Source organism: Condylostylus longicornis, unplaced genomic scaffold (genome assembly GCF_029603195.1).
Source record: "Condylostylus longicornis isolate FDR11 unplaced genomic scaffold, ASM2960319v2 ptg000135l, whole genome shotgun sequence".
Classification (NCBI taxonomy): domain Eukaryota; kingdom Metazoa; phylum Arthropoda; class Insecta; order Diptera; family Dolichopodidae; genus Condylostylus; species Condylostylus longicornis.
Window position 1 is genome coordinate 7,381,439 of NW_026578103.1, and position 16,656 is coordinate 7,398,094.

The 16,656-nt window shown below is 25.2% G+C and overlaps 2 protein-coding genes across 9 annotated transcripts in view; one reads left to right on the forward strand and one right to left on the reverse strand.

Annotated features, from left to right (window-relative positions):
• Window positions 1–79: 79 nt before the first annotated feature.
• LOC129614983 (protein Gemin2) lies at window positions 80–7,105 on the forward strand. Of its 2 annotated transcripts, XM_055529990.1 has the most exons (3): window positions 80–368; window positions 420–732; window positions 6,306–7,105. In XM_055529990.1, the coding sequence occupies exons 1-3, from the start codon at window positions 171–173 to the stop codon at window positions 6,332–6,334; spliced, it is 540 nt and encodes a 179-aa protein (XP_055385965.1). In that variant the 5' UTR covers window positions 80–170; the 3' UTR covers window positions 6,335–7,105. The 2 variants fall into 2 exon arrangements, with proteins under 2 accessions (XP_055385965.1, XP_055385964.1); XM_055529989.1 differs by lacking the exon at window positions 6,306–7,105 and having other exon boundaries at window positions 420–1,369.
• Window positions 1,387–16,656, reverse strand: part of LOC129614982 (sodium- and chloride-dependent GABA transporter ine) — a 60,594-nt gene continuing 45,324 nt past the window's right edge. For all 7 annotated transcript variants that reach the window (XM_055529983.1, XM_055529986.1, XM_055529981.1 and 4 more), the window contains 9 exons: window positions 10,737–10,924; window positions 7,115–7,249; window positions 3,327–3,549; window positions 3,135–3,267; window positions 2,558–3,034; window positions 2,360–2,500; window positions 2,102–2,302; window positions 1,865–2,041; window positions 1,387–1,777 (listed from right to left, as the gene is read on the reverse strand). In XM_055529983.1, coding sequence (XP_055385958.1) covers window positions 1,502–1,777; window positions 1,865–2,041; window positions 2,102–2,302; window positions 2,360–2,500; window positions 2,558–3,034; window positions 3,135–3,267; window positions 3,327–3,549; window positions 7,115–7,249; window positions 10,737–10,924 — 1,951 coding nt within the window. In that variant the 3' untranslated portion in view covers window positions 1,387–1,501. The remainder of the gene's footprint in view (window positions 1,778–1,864; window positions 2,042–2,101; window positions 2,303–2,359; window positions 2,501–2,557; window positions 3,035–3,134; window positions 3,268–3,326; window positions 3,550–7,114; window positions 7,250–10,736; window positions 10,925–16,656) is intronic.

Here is a 16,656-nt window from a genome sequence, read left to right on the forward strand (position 1 = left end):
CTTCTGCTTATACGCTATTGTGAATTAAATATTTGAAATTTTGTTTTGTATTGAAAATATTTTTTGTTTTGCTATTACTTCGAAGATATCAAAATTCCGAACGCTGTATTTAAATCAATCGAAATTATTGCTTATTTATTTTATATTTTAATTTGCTAAATTAAAATAGGATGGATTCGGATAGTTTGCAGCAAAAAGCTTTGGACGTACCAGAAATTGACGATTCTTTTGATCCAAATTTTGAACCCCAGGATGGTGAAGAATATCTTATGAAAGTTGTATATGAAAGAAGAACTTGTCCGGCAGTTGTCGTGAAACCTTTAAAAAATGAAACTTCAATTAACATTAATGCAGCTACTCATATTACGGTAAATAAAATGTCTATAATTAAAATATGACTTTAAAATTTCAAGTTTTAGAATGAATTCAATGATTCGTCTCCGGAACATTTGAAGCCAAATAAAATTTGGAAACAAATGCAATTAGAGACATTTAATGATGCTCGTCAAAAGATTAGTCAATTAAGGGAACAGATTGCTAAGCTTCATACAAACAATTTTAATGAATTTCCGTTAATTGAGGAATGCGATTCATGGAAGATATTTTGTCAAGAAAATGAGCCTTTGACACATATTGTTTTAAATATATCTCAAAGAGATCTCGAAAAAATATTGGAGTATCAATCAATTTGGTTGAGTGCAGAAGATCAACCTGTAGAATTATTTGATGGAGGTAATTGTTGGTGGCTAGGAAAATGGATTTATTCTATTTTAGTTTGTTTAAAACTTCCATTAGAACCTGATGTTCATAATATTTTAAGAAATATTGTTAAGTCGTGTGTATGTTTAAGAAACAAGTTAGATTATGATTCGGTAGACGCAGCAACTCCTTATAACTTAATTATTTATTTAATTGCACAGTTTTATGGGCAGTTAGATTTACTACAATATGTTTAATTTTCATTTTTAAAATATGTGTGAAAGTTTGCATGTGGGTGTCAAGAAAATCATTTAAGATCGTTAACGTTGAATTTAAGGTATTATTCTAAGACAACAGTTTAGTTTTCATATTCAGTAGTTTAAACGATGTTCTATTATTAATAAATATTTCATATTCGATTACAATAATAAAAATCATGGAAGGAATCAATAGTTAAAATCTAGTTCATATTTTCATTGCATATATTAAAAAAGAAAAGATATAAATGAATCAAATCATATACAAGTTGATGTATTGAAAATATGTAGGAATGTAGTTGTAAACCCTACAATCAATATAAATTTAAATTGTATATTTTAACAATGTAGTCTGAAACAAATGATACAAAAACTCGTAATATTTAGATAAAATGTAGACTCTTTAAAATAAAAATTGATCAATAAAATATTTTCGACACTTTAATTTTTATAGTTTATTTTTCTTAAAATACATTCAAATTATATATTAGTTAACAATAACAATACTTTAATGATTATAATTAAAATAATAAAATTGTTTAAAATCAGCTTTTTTCTATAATATCATCTCTTAATTGACCCCCACTTGATTCATCTTCGACAACTGATGTATTTGGTTGGTTTGATGAAGTTAATAGTGGTGAATGCTTATTAATTGGATGGCCAGGTGGAGGAGTTCTTAAAATAATTCGTGGTTGAATGACTGGCGTCATCTCTTGTTGATTTATTATATAAGCATCTTCAGGGAAATCATGTTCACAATGATGCTCACCACATATTCGGCATGTATAAATATTTGGTTTCATAGCATTAACAATTTTCTACGAAAAACGTTCAAATATTATATAAAATATTTATAATTTCTTTATGACATACATATTTGTGTACATTTAAAAAAAAAAACTTACATCACAAAAGTTACTTCCAGGTGCACGTAATATATTAATAATAGCATAAGCTGGAATACAAATTAAAGATAAAGAAGCGATTGACCAACCTAATCCATATGCCCATCTGGGATAATAATATTTTCCATTATTATATGTTGGCTCTTTATAATTTATTAAGCTGAAAATCCATAGAGACTAAAAAAATTAATATATAAGTTAGTTTTTATCAATATAAGTATAATGTTGAAAGCTTACGATTAAAAGAGCAGGTCCACAAAGAACCCAACATGTTTTTAAATAATATGCGGGAGCTTTACCAGTCATTTGTTTTACATTGCTTGATAACCTTCCCGCTCCGTAACACCATGCTATGGCTATCACTTGGAAAAATGCTAAAAACATTATTGAGATTGAAGCAGCATAATGATCCATTAGTTGGAAAAAATATATTCCACCCTAATAAAATTTTTTGTTTAAATTATTCTTTTAATGCTTCCAAACAATAATAAGAACCTGAATAATATTGGGTAATCCAAATAAAAAGGAAATTACACATACAATAAGTACGAGTACTTCATGATAAAGAAGTTTTCGCTTTATCCAATTTGGGAATCCATCACGTAAAGAAGTGACAACAACTTCCACAATTGCAAACTTTTTATGAAGAAAAACAATATGAAATATGAAATCAATACAAATTTTAAGTTTTACCTGACTATTTAAACCCAAACAGAGTAACATGAAGAAAAACATAACACCCCAAAGTTGAGCATATGGCATTTTAGCCATAACTTGTGGATATACAACAAATATGAAACCAGGTCCATCGCTAATTACATTTTGAATATCCGTACTTTGTTCTAATGCTAAATTACCTAATGTTGCAAAAGCAAAAATTCCAACGAGTATACTAGTTATTGCATTTACTATTGAAACAGATAGAGTATCATGTAGAATATTATTGTTATATTTATTGTAGCTAGCAAATGATATCATAGAACCAAATGCAATTCCCAATGAATTAAAATTTTGTGATGCTGCATTTATCCAAATGTTGGCATTACCTAAATCTGACCATTTTGGTCTAAAGAAATATTGTAAACCAGTTTCAGCACCTTCTAATGTTAAAGCTCTCCCCATTAATACAATAATTAAAAAAAATGGAAATGTTGCTGTAAAATATCGTACCTATTTTTTAAGAAAAATTAGAAATTTCAAATGTTTTTAATAGAAACAAACTTCTTTTTTTTTAATAAATCTAAGTTGTAATTAGCATTATAGTTCTTACTTTGGCTGATGATTTAATTGATTTCCATGTAGCAAAATAGACTAGTAACCAAGCACAAATTAAACATGCAAATAATTCCCAACGCATTGTTCCAGGATCTTCAATACCAGTACTAATTTGTAAAACTTTTCGTCTACAAAAATTTTCAATATAATTATGTATATGAGTATTTTATAAAAAGAAAATTTGTACTCAAAAAATTCTTCAGATGGTGTTCTTGATGTTTCAGACTTGGTAATATTGGCATGTTGTCTTTCTGGTATCCAACAATCTGGAGTATTCCATCTATGATTACAACCAGTCCATGGTAAATCAGTTTTCATTGATGTAAAAAAATAATAAATTGAATAACCTATTATAACACTATAATATGTTGACATTAGAAATGATACAACAACACTCGCTAAGCCAGCTCCTAGAAAATGAAAGTTTGTAATAAAGTTAATATTGAACTGAATATCAATATATTGTTTTGAAAGTTGAGAAAAATAAAATTTTGTATTAAAAATATTTTAATTCCAGCGGTATTACATTACAATAAATATTTTTGGTTTATATATGTATATATAGAGCTCTTCATAATCAAAGTAAATCATTTCAGAGAATATCGTAAGTTTTCCTTACAATAAAATTTAAATTCATAAATTTTTTCACAAGCTTAAGTGAATATACATACATATGAATGTAAAACAGTGCTAAATTAAAGGATAATTGGAAAAAAATTTCATGTGTTACTTTTTTATATTTAGAGTTTAATATATTTCAAATTTAAATAGACACAGAATCTAACAGCAGTACATGATTAATGTTGAAAACCTCCCTAACATCTCAGCATTCCTTAACATTTTTTACATTTAACTATGCGAGTATGTAAATTCAATTTATAAAATATTTTACATATTTATATTGTATGATAAAATATATCTTAATTAGAATCATTAAAATTCATACATAATAGTTGAAATTGATTGTTTTTTTTTTCTCCCAATTAATCTTTTTCAAATTTGTATAAGAAAGTTTTAATGGTTTGGAAAACACCTACAATAAATGCATTTATTTTTCTCCATTATTCGTAATTAAATTAAATTATATATTTTTTTAAATTTCTTTTATTACACAATTCAAAAACCAATAATAAATTCAATTCATTTAATTTTACATATTAATTAATTTAAAAAAAAAAACTAATACAATGGGAGTGATTCTGGGGGTGCTATTAAATAATTTAATTTTTTAATGTTATTTAAATAAGATCTATAGTTTTATTATATTCATTATTCTATTAAAATTATTCGCTCTTTTATTTATATAAACTGAATTAATTGATTAAATTTGAATAGTTAACCATATTTTGAAAATATACAATTGTGTTAAAGTTTATAGCACAATCAGGGTAGATTTAAATAAAGATTTCTAGGCTTAATATTAAAAAAATTATAAGGTATGTGTATAAGATCTTCTCAATCTTCAATTCAATCTTAATGAGATTAAGAGATAGAACTAGAATTAGACATTCTTGGTTGGTTGACGTTTCCGTCACGAAAGGTGCTAAGCGTTCGAATTAGCGCAAATGTGCCGTTCGGTTACCACCATCCCGTGCCTACCAACAAACAATTACAGGTGGCCACAGGATCATTTACCTACAGGTTTCATTAAATTAAACCAAAAAACAAAAAAATTGAAAAAACTTTTCATTTGAAAAATTCAAATCATATATTTTTTTTGCTTAAATCAAGATTTCTTAATTGTAAAATTAACTCCCGCATACCCCAGTGGCAGTATCTCGGGTTGTGTATTGCGATTGTAAGTAATTTGTGATTTGTAAATTGATAAAAACGATTCTTGATTTCATTTAAAATCTAGTTGGGCATTTAAAAACAGATTCTAGATTTATTCAGTTTTAATATACGAGTATACATATATTATGTATAAGCATGTCTAATCCAAATTTGAGTGTCTTTTTTATTTAGTTGCAATGATTATGATAGAATTTTTTAAATATTTACTGAATCGGAAGTTGTAATATTTATTTTTGCTATTTCTATTAAAAACTGTAAATAAAAGAAATTTTTCTTAAAGTAACTGGGCTACCCTTTTAATATTATTTTATGATCGTAAAAATGGATCATTTGGACCGTTCTACCAATCAGACTCTAAAAGTTCTTGTTTATGGTCATGCAATTGATTATATATCAAACAGTAGCTTGAATTTCTATCGTTATTTATAATTATTTTTTGCAACTATAAAATTACACGGTAGTTCTTGAAATACGTTTTTGCCTACTGTAAGCCGCGACAATATACGATACATAATACGTATAAATGAGTTTAAAAATATTATTTTAATATTTCCTGATTCACGAATCACAATATAGTTAGCTAGCTACATTCACACATACATATGTACATATATTTTATCATACAATCATACAAATCGAATTCATATGCATCGCAATTAAATTCTATAATTTTTTTTTGTCTGTTAGTCTGTGAATTTTTATTATAAATTGTATTTGATCAGTATACTTTAAAAAAAAATGAAAAATTAAAATATTCTTTTGTACTAATTACAATTCACATTCCGCATTTTATATAAAAAAAAAATATAAGCGTGCAATGAGATAATATTAATTAAATAAATTAAGAAAATATATAAGATTTATAGTTCAGGAAAAATAATAAATTTTATTCTAATTGTATACATATTATTTGCATATGTTTGTATCTAAATATGCATTTACATGTATGTATATGCATATGTACGTTTGTTATATATTATTTTAAATAATTATTTTTTTTGCATAGCGTGGGCATTTCAATTTATTATTCAAACAATTGACAATGACTTTATTCTAATTTTAAAAACATTTAGTTATCAACGCCATCTACTGTTTCATTTGATTAATCTAATTCAAAATGTGATAGGAGAAATTTTCATACAAAAAACGATATTATCACATTATACAGCTACAAGACAAAGAAGAAGGGAACATTGATATATTGGACTATAATGGGGATTAATCAGTGGTTTGGGGCGAGAAGTGCGAGAGTGGTGATATAAAACTACAAAAAAAGCATTGTAATCGTTTTAAATTACATTTCATACTGAAATTTTTTTTAACACATTAAATATTCACACTTTAATGTATTCTCTTTTATATTTGCTTGTAGGCATACAAAATGTGCATATGGTCAACTAAAAATTATGAGCATGAGGGGGATTACATCTGAATTGGATTATATATTAGATACTTTTATTTTAATTTTTATATTTTAGTTTGTTACTATAATACATAATATAGATAGAGTGACAAGAATAAATTGATATGGAATTGTGATAATTTTAATGTGTGATTTGCTTAAATTGAATGTCATGGTATGGCCAGAATCATCAATAATCCCACTTACGTACAAATAGAAACGATTTACTTACAGATTTCATATATGGGGTGGTGTTAAAAAAGAGTGTGTTGGAGTTGTATATTTTTTTTAATTTCACTTTAATATTTTTCAATGTCAAGTGCCACCCTAATAAAATTTTTATATTAATATTTTTTGTCCGTTTTTTTTTGCTTTTCTTTGCTTTTTTATATTATTGAAATAATTTTAAAATTAAGTGATGAAAATTATTGTAAAATTAGAGGATTGATCATTTTTCTAAAACGTGTTGATTAGATTTAAAATATTTTTTGTATACTCGTACATATATCTATGTATGTATGTAAGGTATATTTACATCTAGTAAGAAGTGCAAATTATATGCACTGTGCAAGCAAGCAGCATTCTATTGAAAAGAAGAAAGCCCTACCTTTGCTAAAGTGCGTGGGAAGTGACAAAACATTCATGTATTATAGGTAGGCACTATAACAAAGTGCCATTTCGAGTTAAAGGAACTTATTTTTTTGATAAAAATAAAAATTTTTGATTTTGTATTTAGCTTTTTAGTTTATTTTAAAAAGCAATTAAAAATAAAATCATACCTTTAAAAAGCGGGCATATTTGACCTAAAGCTGCAATTGGTCCACGTCCTGTATACTGACCTACAGCCAATTCCATATATAACATTGGTGTACTACAAATTATTAATATTATAAAATATGGTACTAAGAAGGCACCTAAAATGAAAAATAAAATTAAATAATTTTAATGAATATTGAATAAATTATTCTGCTTAAATTAAGAATGAAGAGTAAGTCTTCAAGATTTGTGTTTATCTAAAATTAGGCTTCATATTGGATTAATTGATGATTTTAATCTTAAAGTGTGAATTAAAAAATGTTTAAAATTAATTTTGTTTAGAAAAACTAATTTTAGTTGACTATTAATTTGAAACCTTTAAATTTATGTTATTAAAAATTTTTAATTCAAAATTAATTTCAAAATTTTATTTATTTTACAATAAGTGTGGAAAACCAGTAAACTGAATCCAGTGCTTAGTATTTTATACTACTACACATACTAAATACTTTATAGCCACTTAATAACATTCAATTAACAATAATAAAACATTTAAATTTTTAGTTATCAGTATTCGAAAATTATTTCCCATTATTTCCCAATAATTTCCCATTATACAAAACGAACATGTAAAACAAAATGATTGGATTAAGTAATTTAAAAATAAGCTAGAAATAATCTTTAAATCTCTTTCAATATAAAATTTATAACCAATTTAATATTTTTAATTATAGCAAATAGGGGGAAAAGCAAAAATTTGCACGGATTTTGTGTTTTAATTGCTTTAATTGATCATTTTTGTTCTGTATAATTTGTTTTTTTTTTCCAATTTTTCAAATTTTGTAATTAAACTCTAGTTATCACATATGTATATATATATATGTAAATAATAAATCGAAATACAAATAAGAACATTTATTTACAAATTATGTAATTGAGTTTCAATAGAAAGTACATATGTACGAGTATGTAATTGAAAAGGCAAAATTTGTAGAGATATGTTATAGAGTTCGGGTATATATTCTGATGTAAAATACGGAATTTTTTGCGATAACCATGACAGACAGTTAAAAAACTAATGAAATTAACTATATATTTTAACAATTTAATGATATTGTAAAATGGGTTTTTAAAGGTATTTCTAATATCGAGGGCTAATTATCAAAATTCCCTATACAACATAAGAAAAATTGCAATTATTAGTAGTAAAAACCTAAAAAATTTATATTGCTAGGAATTTTGAAGAGTACAATATTTTTCTTTTAAATTACAGTCTACATTTTATCATATTATTTGCAATGAAGAGTAGTGAATTAAATTTTCCGAATTTTTTAAAATTATTTCAAAATTTTTAAAATATTGGATAGAGGGTTTTCCCCCCTATAAGACCCCAATATGAAAAATAAAGATGTAAATATTAAAAATATGGAAGTTCAGCAAAAAATATGCGTTTCATAACTTTAAAGTTACATTACTTAATGGGACTTATTCTAAGAAGTGAATTACACTAACTGACTGTGAAATGTTTTTTGAGTAAAGGAATTTTTGATATTTTTATTGATATTTCTATAAAACGATTTGTGTCCATACTATAAATTATATAATTCAGTTTCTATGCTACTTACAATAAATATCACTTACTGAATTGTTTCTCAAACTAAGCCCTAATAAATATAATATAAATTGGTTTCTTTAACAGTGGTGAATAACAGTGTCAAAAATTGTTAAAATCATTTAGAACAAAATATAAAAATATAAATATCCACATTTTGTCTTACTAGATAAATGAGAGATAGATAATCTAATATTACAGTTTAAAATTACCAAAAATTTATTACCTAAGGGGTATGATTTTTTAAACATAAATTCCTATTTAATATTTAAAAATGCGAAATTTTGTAAAAGATAACAAATTACAAATTGCATGTTTTATAAGTTATAAAAAACAAGTTTTTGTTTAAAATTCTCATTGAAGATAACGTACAATTCTCTTCAATACACACATTTTACTTAATATAATATTTTAGTGTAAACTAGAAAATTTGGTGAAGAACAGTATTAGCTATCAAGGTGAATTGCATGATTAGAAAATAACTTTGTACACAGTAGTTTTGATATGCTTGTAACATGTAATTTAGCAGGTACGGTGTACTCATTTTAAAATACATAAATAAATATTGTGTGTATATTTATGCACATTTATTTTAATTTATGACATCTTGCTCTCTTTAATTGTATGTATAGAAACCGGAAAATGGCAACAATTTGGTCGCTCGTGTATGTCGCTTATCATTTAACTGTACTTACACATAATCTTCTAAATGATAAAATCATCAACACGTTTTTAAAAACATACATACATATGGACATATGTTTTGATTGTTCTTAACAAGCTTAAAACTTTTCAAAGATCTGTCAAGATTTTTGTTTTATAATGATTAATATAAGAATTTAAATTTAGTTAAAAAAAATATTATGTATTTTCATAAATGTATACACACAAACATACAGATATGTAAAGTCTAGATATGAAGACGCCACACATAGTATTAAAATGAACGTAATTATCTTGTTACAGAAGTTTTGTCAAATATATTTATTTAAATAAAAATAAATTTAAAATTTACATACAAACATAGGTACTTAAATATATTGGTAAATTTTTTATCTGTGTGCTGTGAAATTCAAAATTAACTTTAATTTATAAAATTCTTGAATAATTTTTCAAAATGACAATTCAGAAATAAATTCAGAACATTAATGTATCTAATTTTAATCCAATTTAGGTAATTAGCGTAAAGTGATATGCAGGAGTGCTAATTTTTATTCAAGTAAAAAATTGAAAATAATGTAGGTAGTCAGAATTTTTGCTAAATAAATTGGACAAAATTATGAACATTTTTTATGTCAGGTAACGGACGAAAAAATTGAACAAAAAAAAAATAATACTCGTAAAATTACCGCCTTCATTTTTTATACTTTCGTTGAGTTCATGGCGGAAGTACTAAATTAAATCTGCAAATGCAAAGAGTTTTCGGTGTTTTTCTTCTTAAATGTCAAATAACTCTGCCGATTTGTTAAACGACCCTAGTTATATGTATGTAGTTGAATTTTAAATTGCCAAAAGGAAAATGCAAGATTGAAGGCTTTTGTTTTTTTCAGGAAAAATTGAAATATTTTTGTAAGTATGTGTTATTCTTTAATCACTTCTTAATTTTTTGCACATTTATTTCTTTAAGGATCATAATTATGAAGGAAATTGGAAATGGTAGCGAATTCGATTTACTTTGTTCAGAAATTGATGCTGGAATTTAGCGTGTTAAATATGGCACTACATTATGTAGTATGGTTGCAGTACAGCAACTGCTCTGATTTACACACGTCATACTTACTGTTGCAGATTACAAATCATCAACTCAACCTTTCTTATTTTAAATATTTGATGTAATCAGAAATATATACTAGGTATTATTCGTCTGATAATATAACCTCTTTGAAATTTTAAATTATTTTTTAAATAGGAAAAGTCTATACGTGTGCATTTTTTTCTAAATATTTATGCTTTTTGGCAATAAAAATTTCATTAAAATCCTTAATATTCTATACTAATAACATAAAATAAACAAATAATAAAAAAATACATACCGCCTCCACTTTTATAGCACATATAAGGGAATCTCCAAACATTTCCTAAACCGACTGAATAACCAATACATGCTAAAACAAATTGCATTTTATTAGCCCAATGTTGTCGTCTAGGTTTAAGTTGTGATCTTTCTGGATCAAATGCATAGCCAAAACTTGAACTATCGTCATCATCTTCTTCAGGTGGTCTATAGGTGATATAAATTTGGATTAATCTTTTTATTATATTTAAATTCAAAAATTCTAAATAATAGAAAAATAACAAAAGATTTTAAGTTGGTTAAAGTCATCATTTATAATATTTAATAAAATTGATTTCAGAAAAATTATACTACAAATATAATTTTATGAAATAATTTTACAAATATATTTTATATTAAAGCAGCGTGAGTAGACTTGAGTGAGATCTAGGTACATATTGTGAGTTGAGAGTTGTAGTAGTAGTAGTAGCATATAGTACATATAAACAGAATGACACGCGTTCATATGAATTTTTCAAAGAAACTCAAACAATTTCAAATAAATTTTTGGAGAATTTCCAAGTTCCGAAAATGTTTTGCTTAAATATGTTTGTTCCCGAGATATGCTTAAATTATTTTTGAAATTATGTGACGAATAACTCAAGAACTTGCACAATCTAACTCTTTTTGATGAAAATAGTGCCATTATTACTGCATTTGGAGCTTGGGTTTACTGTATACGTTTAGCCTTAAAATTTTCTTACACATACAAGTTTCCGCTAACATTGTTCTTAGGATTTTTTCAATAGATTATACATACATATGGAAAGTAAAAAGAAGTGGAGTACAATAGTATTTTCGTAAATATCTACTACTTACTATTTACGTACATTACACATACTGTATTTTCATTCAAATTTATGTACATATGTATCGCATATGTGAAAATTAATTTTTAATCTATGTACACAACTCAAAAACATTTCTAATATTTAAAAAATCTAATTTTATTTTTATAATATTTTAATAAGATTATAAAGTTTAAATTTAAATTATTGTAATTCAGTATAAAAGCTCATAGAATTAAAAACCAAATTCTAACAAATTGAATTAATAATGATAATTTGCTTTTCAACATACTTATTGCGTGCTTATTTATTCTACTAAATAATGGCAAATTAATTCAATAAATGTAATTTTTTCCTTAAATAATCATCAACTTACTGTCTAAAGAGTGAAGTATTTAATTCTAATACAATAATCTACTTAAAAAACAAAATTTTATATTTGCTATGCGATACAAAAAATGTAGTAAACATATTCGATAATTAATGAAGAGTGACGTTTTCATATGATAGTGACCAGCGGTATTGCATATAAAAACGAACAATGTGTGATAATTTAAAATATTAAATATGAAATTCAATTTAATTTGGATAAGTATATATGAGGTTATGTATATTTATTTGGAAAAATAGTGTCGATTTTTTGAAAATATTCAAAATTATTTAAAATCATATTTATATTTTTAAGAAAAATTAAAGTTTAATATAAAATATTTTTCTATTGTTTACTTTTCTTAAAATATAAAGAATTTTTTACTAACGATTGTTATTGTGGATCTTCACAGATTAATGCAAAAGGTCGTGTATCAATGCATTAATGTATCAGAGCAAAGCTTTGCATTGCTACAACAACAATTTAAATGTAAAAAAACGTAGTGTAAATTTAAATATTTGCTTCCGAGCAAAATTTTCAAAAGCAACATTTAAAACAAATGTTATTCTGATTTGAATATTAATTTAAAGTTTTCTTGTTGTTAATATTTTACAAAATATTAATTTATAAATAAAGAAAATAAATTTTCTTAAAAATTTCTGGACAGCAAAATAAAAAACATATGATTGACAATTTTTTTTTTACAATTTTATATTGGAAATTTCCATCGGTCGTTCACTAGTTGGAGGAAAATTATTTTATTTTTCTTTATTTTGGATTAATCAATAAGTGAAAACCGCTATTGAGTTACGATATAACAAAACTATTCTTATTATAACTTTATAACAACACTATTGTAACTTTTTATTTTTATTATGAGCTATAAATGCATATACAAATTAAATAATTTTGTTTTTAATAATTAGTTGATAGTTGATTGAGTCTTGATTGAAATACTAATCATATAAATATTTAACTTCATGTAATGCAGCTACTAAATATTTTATATTACAATTTTTTAATGACAAACAATATTGCCGATATGGTCACACCATTTCAAATATTGCAATTTGTTTGTTTTTATTATTTGTATAGAAAGCCTGATTTGAATTAATTTTGACAATAAATTAATACAATACTGAAATGAATAAATGAATGAATGAATTAATTAATTTATGAATGAATAAATGAAAGCCTCCTCTTATGAATTTGTTTGATTTTCCAATTAAATTAACGCCATTTTTTAATTGAACATTATTTATTGCATGCTATAAAACTAAAATTTAATAATAACTAATTTTTAAGAAAAATTATATTAAGATGTGCGAATAGCATTGAGTAAAGAGGGTGAATGTGAGCTACTAGAAAAAAGTAAAATTAAATTAATTAATTAATTTGAACAAGCTATAGATTATGGTTTGTATATCTTATATGTAGTCCCAGAATGTATTAAATATTGCAATAGTAAACAGCAGCTGATCAATAAAGCTGAGAGTATTCAATAGCTGCGTCAAATCGGAAACTTGGTTCGTACGAAAAAACATCATAGAGAAACTACAAAAAATTCTAAAAAAATGCCTGCGAATTATCTGCAACGTACAATGGCCCTGTGAAATCCACCATCAAAAGGAGAAAATGGAAATGGATTGGATATACACTCCGAGGGGCACCGAGTACAATATATAGCGCGGCAAGCGATGGAGTGGAACCCATTGGGAAAAAGGAGTGTGGAAAGACCACGACTAACGTGAAGGTGAACAATCGCAAAAGAACTGGCGACAGCTGGAAAAACTTGGGCAGAAATAAAAATATTGGCGGAAAATAGAGTTCGATGGAGAAGCTTTGTGGAAGCCCAATGCTCCCAAAGGGAGTGAAATAGGAAAAAAACAACAGCTGTAATACGTTATGTATTGCGAATTCCAATCAAAAATTAAGCTTTTTGTTTTGTAAAATTTTAAAATTTCTTTAATTTTGAAATTTCGGATATTCAAAGAGGAATTAAAGATCCAGCATAATCAATCTCTTTTTTCGAGAAAGAATGTCTATGCCTTGAAAACATTTGTGTGTATTTTTAAACTCTTCTTGAAAGAATAATGAAAATCATATTTAGATTCTTCTTGAGACAATTACATAAAAATATTTCTTTATCTCTGAATTTATTAGGTTGTTAGTAACTATTATTTTGTAAATAACTTCAATTTTTATTAAAATGTTAATTAATTATTGTTGTTTATTGAAAATAACGTATGTATGTAAATGTTTGGAATGTGGATAGTTGTACTCTTGATTAGATAATTTATGCTATTTGTAAATTCACTGTTTCAGTTTGTATTAAATACAAACTCAAAATTTTATTGGAAACTGATATTTTGCGAATTTACAAAAATAAATTTGGCTTTCATTTGTCAACTTAACTATATAGAATAAAAGCCAAATCATGCGTACGTAAAGTTGCAGGGGGGCTATATGGTAATTTTCAATGTATAAGGCGCCGAATCTACTATATATGTAAAATAAATATTTCCAACGGGCGCCGCAAAAGAGGAGCGATTAATTTTGCATTTTTTTCCAATACTTACGATGTTTTCCATAAATTTTTTTCTTTCTATTTTTCGGAAAACGTGTTTTGCGCCAAACGGGCAGGATGTATACAAAAACAAAAATTTAAAATACAACCTTTCCAAAGATGAAAACAAATTTCATATGTCATACGCATACTACTTTTAAAGAAAATTTCGAACCAGAAGCGTTTATAGGGTATGCAAAGATTTTGAGCCCCCTATTACATAAACCGAAAAAAATTTATGTAGAAATTAAAGATTATATAATTCTAGAAATTCGTAGAAAAAAAATTTTCCCTTTAAAGCAAAATTTCTTCGCTATACTGAGGGTTATGTCGCTTATATAAACTTACATTTTTGCTACTCTCATAAAAGATTTTTCAGAAAATTTTGTTGGTGATGCTAATGGATCCATATTATCTTGATTAATATTAATAGAATGTGGAGGCATATTGCTTTCAAATAGATTAGCAGAAGCAATAACTTCTGCGGTTAAGTGAAATGATTGTCGCCGCACTTTTATTAATTCAATTTATATGAGAAATCACAATTTGATAATTTAATTTATTTTTATTCCAATTAGTTTTTATATTGATATTGTCGCGTAAATTAAAATAATTTTCTCATAATAATTACATAATAATTATATAATTTTAAATTTTATTAATACATTTTATTTATAATTCGTTCGTTCGAGATTAATTTAAAAATATTCAATTAAATAGATTTTTTGTTCTCTTTTAGAATAAGAAAATCACTACACTTCTTGTATATAGTTCATAATTACACGCCGTAATCTGAACTTTAATATGTTCACCTGAAAACTGGTATTATTTTATTTCGGAAAAAAACAAAAAACCTTATGATCGAATTTATTCAAAAAATATTTAGCAATATATTTATGTATTTTGTTTATTAATAAAATTTATTCAATTATTATAGAACTTATTAATAATATTTTAAATATGTGTTAATTTGATACGTTAAGAGGGGCAAATATATACACGAGTATATTTATTTAATAAATGAGTTTAAATGAATTTTTTACAAGTTATATGTGAATTGAAATGGCAATCAAAATATAAAATTTTTGTTTGGAAAAATATTAAAGGGAATTTTAATTTTTAAATTTTATGTAGTGATATTCAAGTGAATAGCAAATATTTTTAATGGAGAAGAGAGAAAAAGAAAAGCTAATTAAAAATAACATTTCGCGAAGCATATAGCAAAAGATTTGGCATTTTGAAATTGTGAACAAAAATTAAATTTTAATTGTGTTTCTAAAAATTTGAATATTAAAAATTTTGCAAGCAAAGAATTGGAACTTGTTACAAAATGGCTAAAAATTTTAGGAAATATAGCGAATTCAAAATTTGTGAATCCAGGACTAATATTTAATCGTTTTCGATCTGGTTTCGTCAAAAAGACTGTAGAGTTCAAAATTATCTTCTTCCATTGTTACTCCTCTGGAGTAAGAAATCATGAATTCAACAGGTTTGATCCTGATCATTTCTGAACAGGTTTGCTCCTGAAATATATTCCAATTAAAGGATTCAATAAATTCAGTCATTTATGCAAGTGACAACAAAATTCTTCTTAATTTAAAATTATAAAAATAAGAACAAATTTCAATTCTCTTTTCAGTTATCATTTAAAATTTTACCACATCTGTTTATATACCTACTAATATATACAATCTAGACATTTATAATATTCAGATTTAATGGGCCATTTCACTATTGCATGATATCACAACAGGATACACAGAGCACAACGTACTATCACTTAATTTAATCACTGCATGAAAAATCGAGCCTCCAAATGTTTATGAAATGATATTAAATAGAAAATATTTTTTGAATTCATGCAACTAAGACTTTTGAACTTTTAATTTTCATATATGCATGTATGTATATACGCATGTTATAAAGCTGTTTGTAATGGGAAACCCATGAAAAATATTTTTTTTAAAAAAGAAAATTAAATAGAAAATTTAAGTACAATTTATTAATGAAGTAAAAATATTATTAAAATTAGTTTTGGAATCAAAGTTCTTCATGAACCTGAACTTATACGAGAACTTTTGTGGGAAAAAGTGAAATTACTTTAAACATTAATAATGGAATCTATAATTTCAAATAATGTTGCTAAAAGATGTTATAGTTAGAATTAGAATAGATG

What these genes read in the sequence shown, in the direction of transcription:
- LOC129614983 (XM_055529989.1), top strand. Translation starts at nt 171, where the DNA reads ATGGATTCGGATAGTTTGCAGCAAAAAGCTTTGGACGTACCAGAAATT. An exon ending in ATGCAGCTACTCATATTACG is followed by an intron (nt 369 to 419) that starts GTAAATAAAATG and finishes TTCAAGTTTTAG; the next exon opens with AATGAATTCAATGATTCGTC.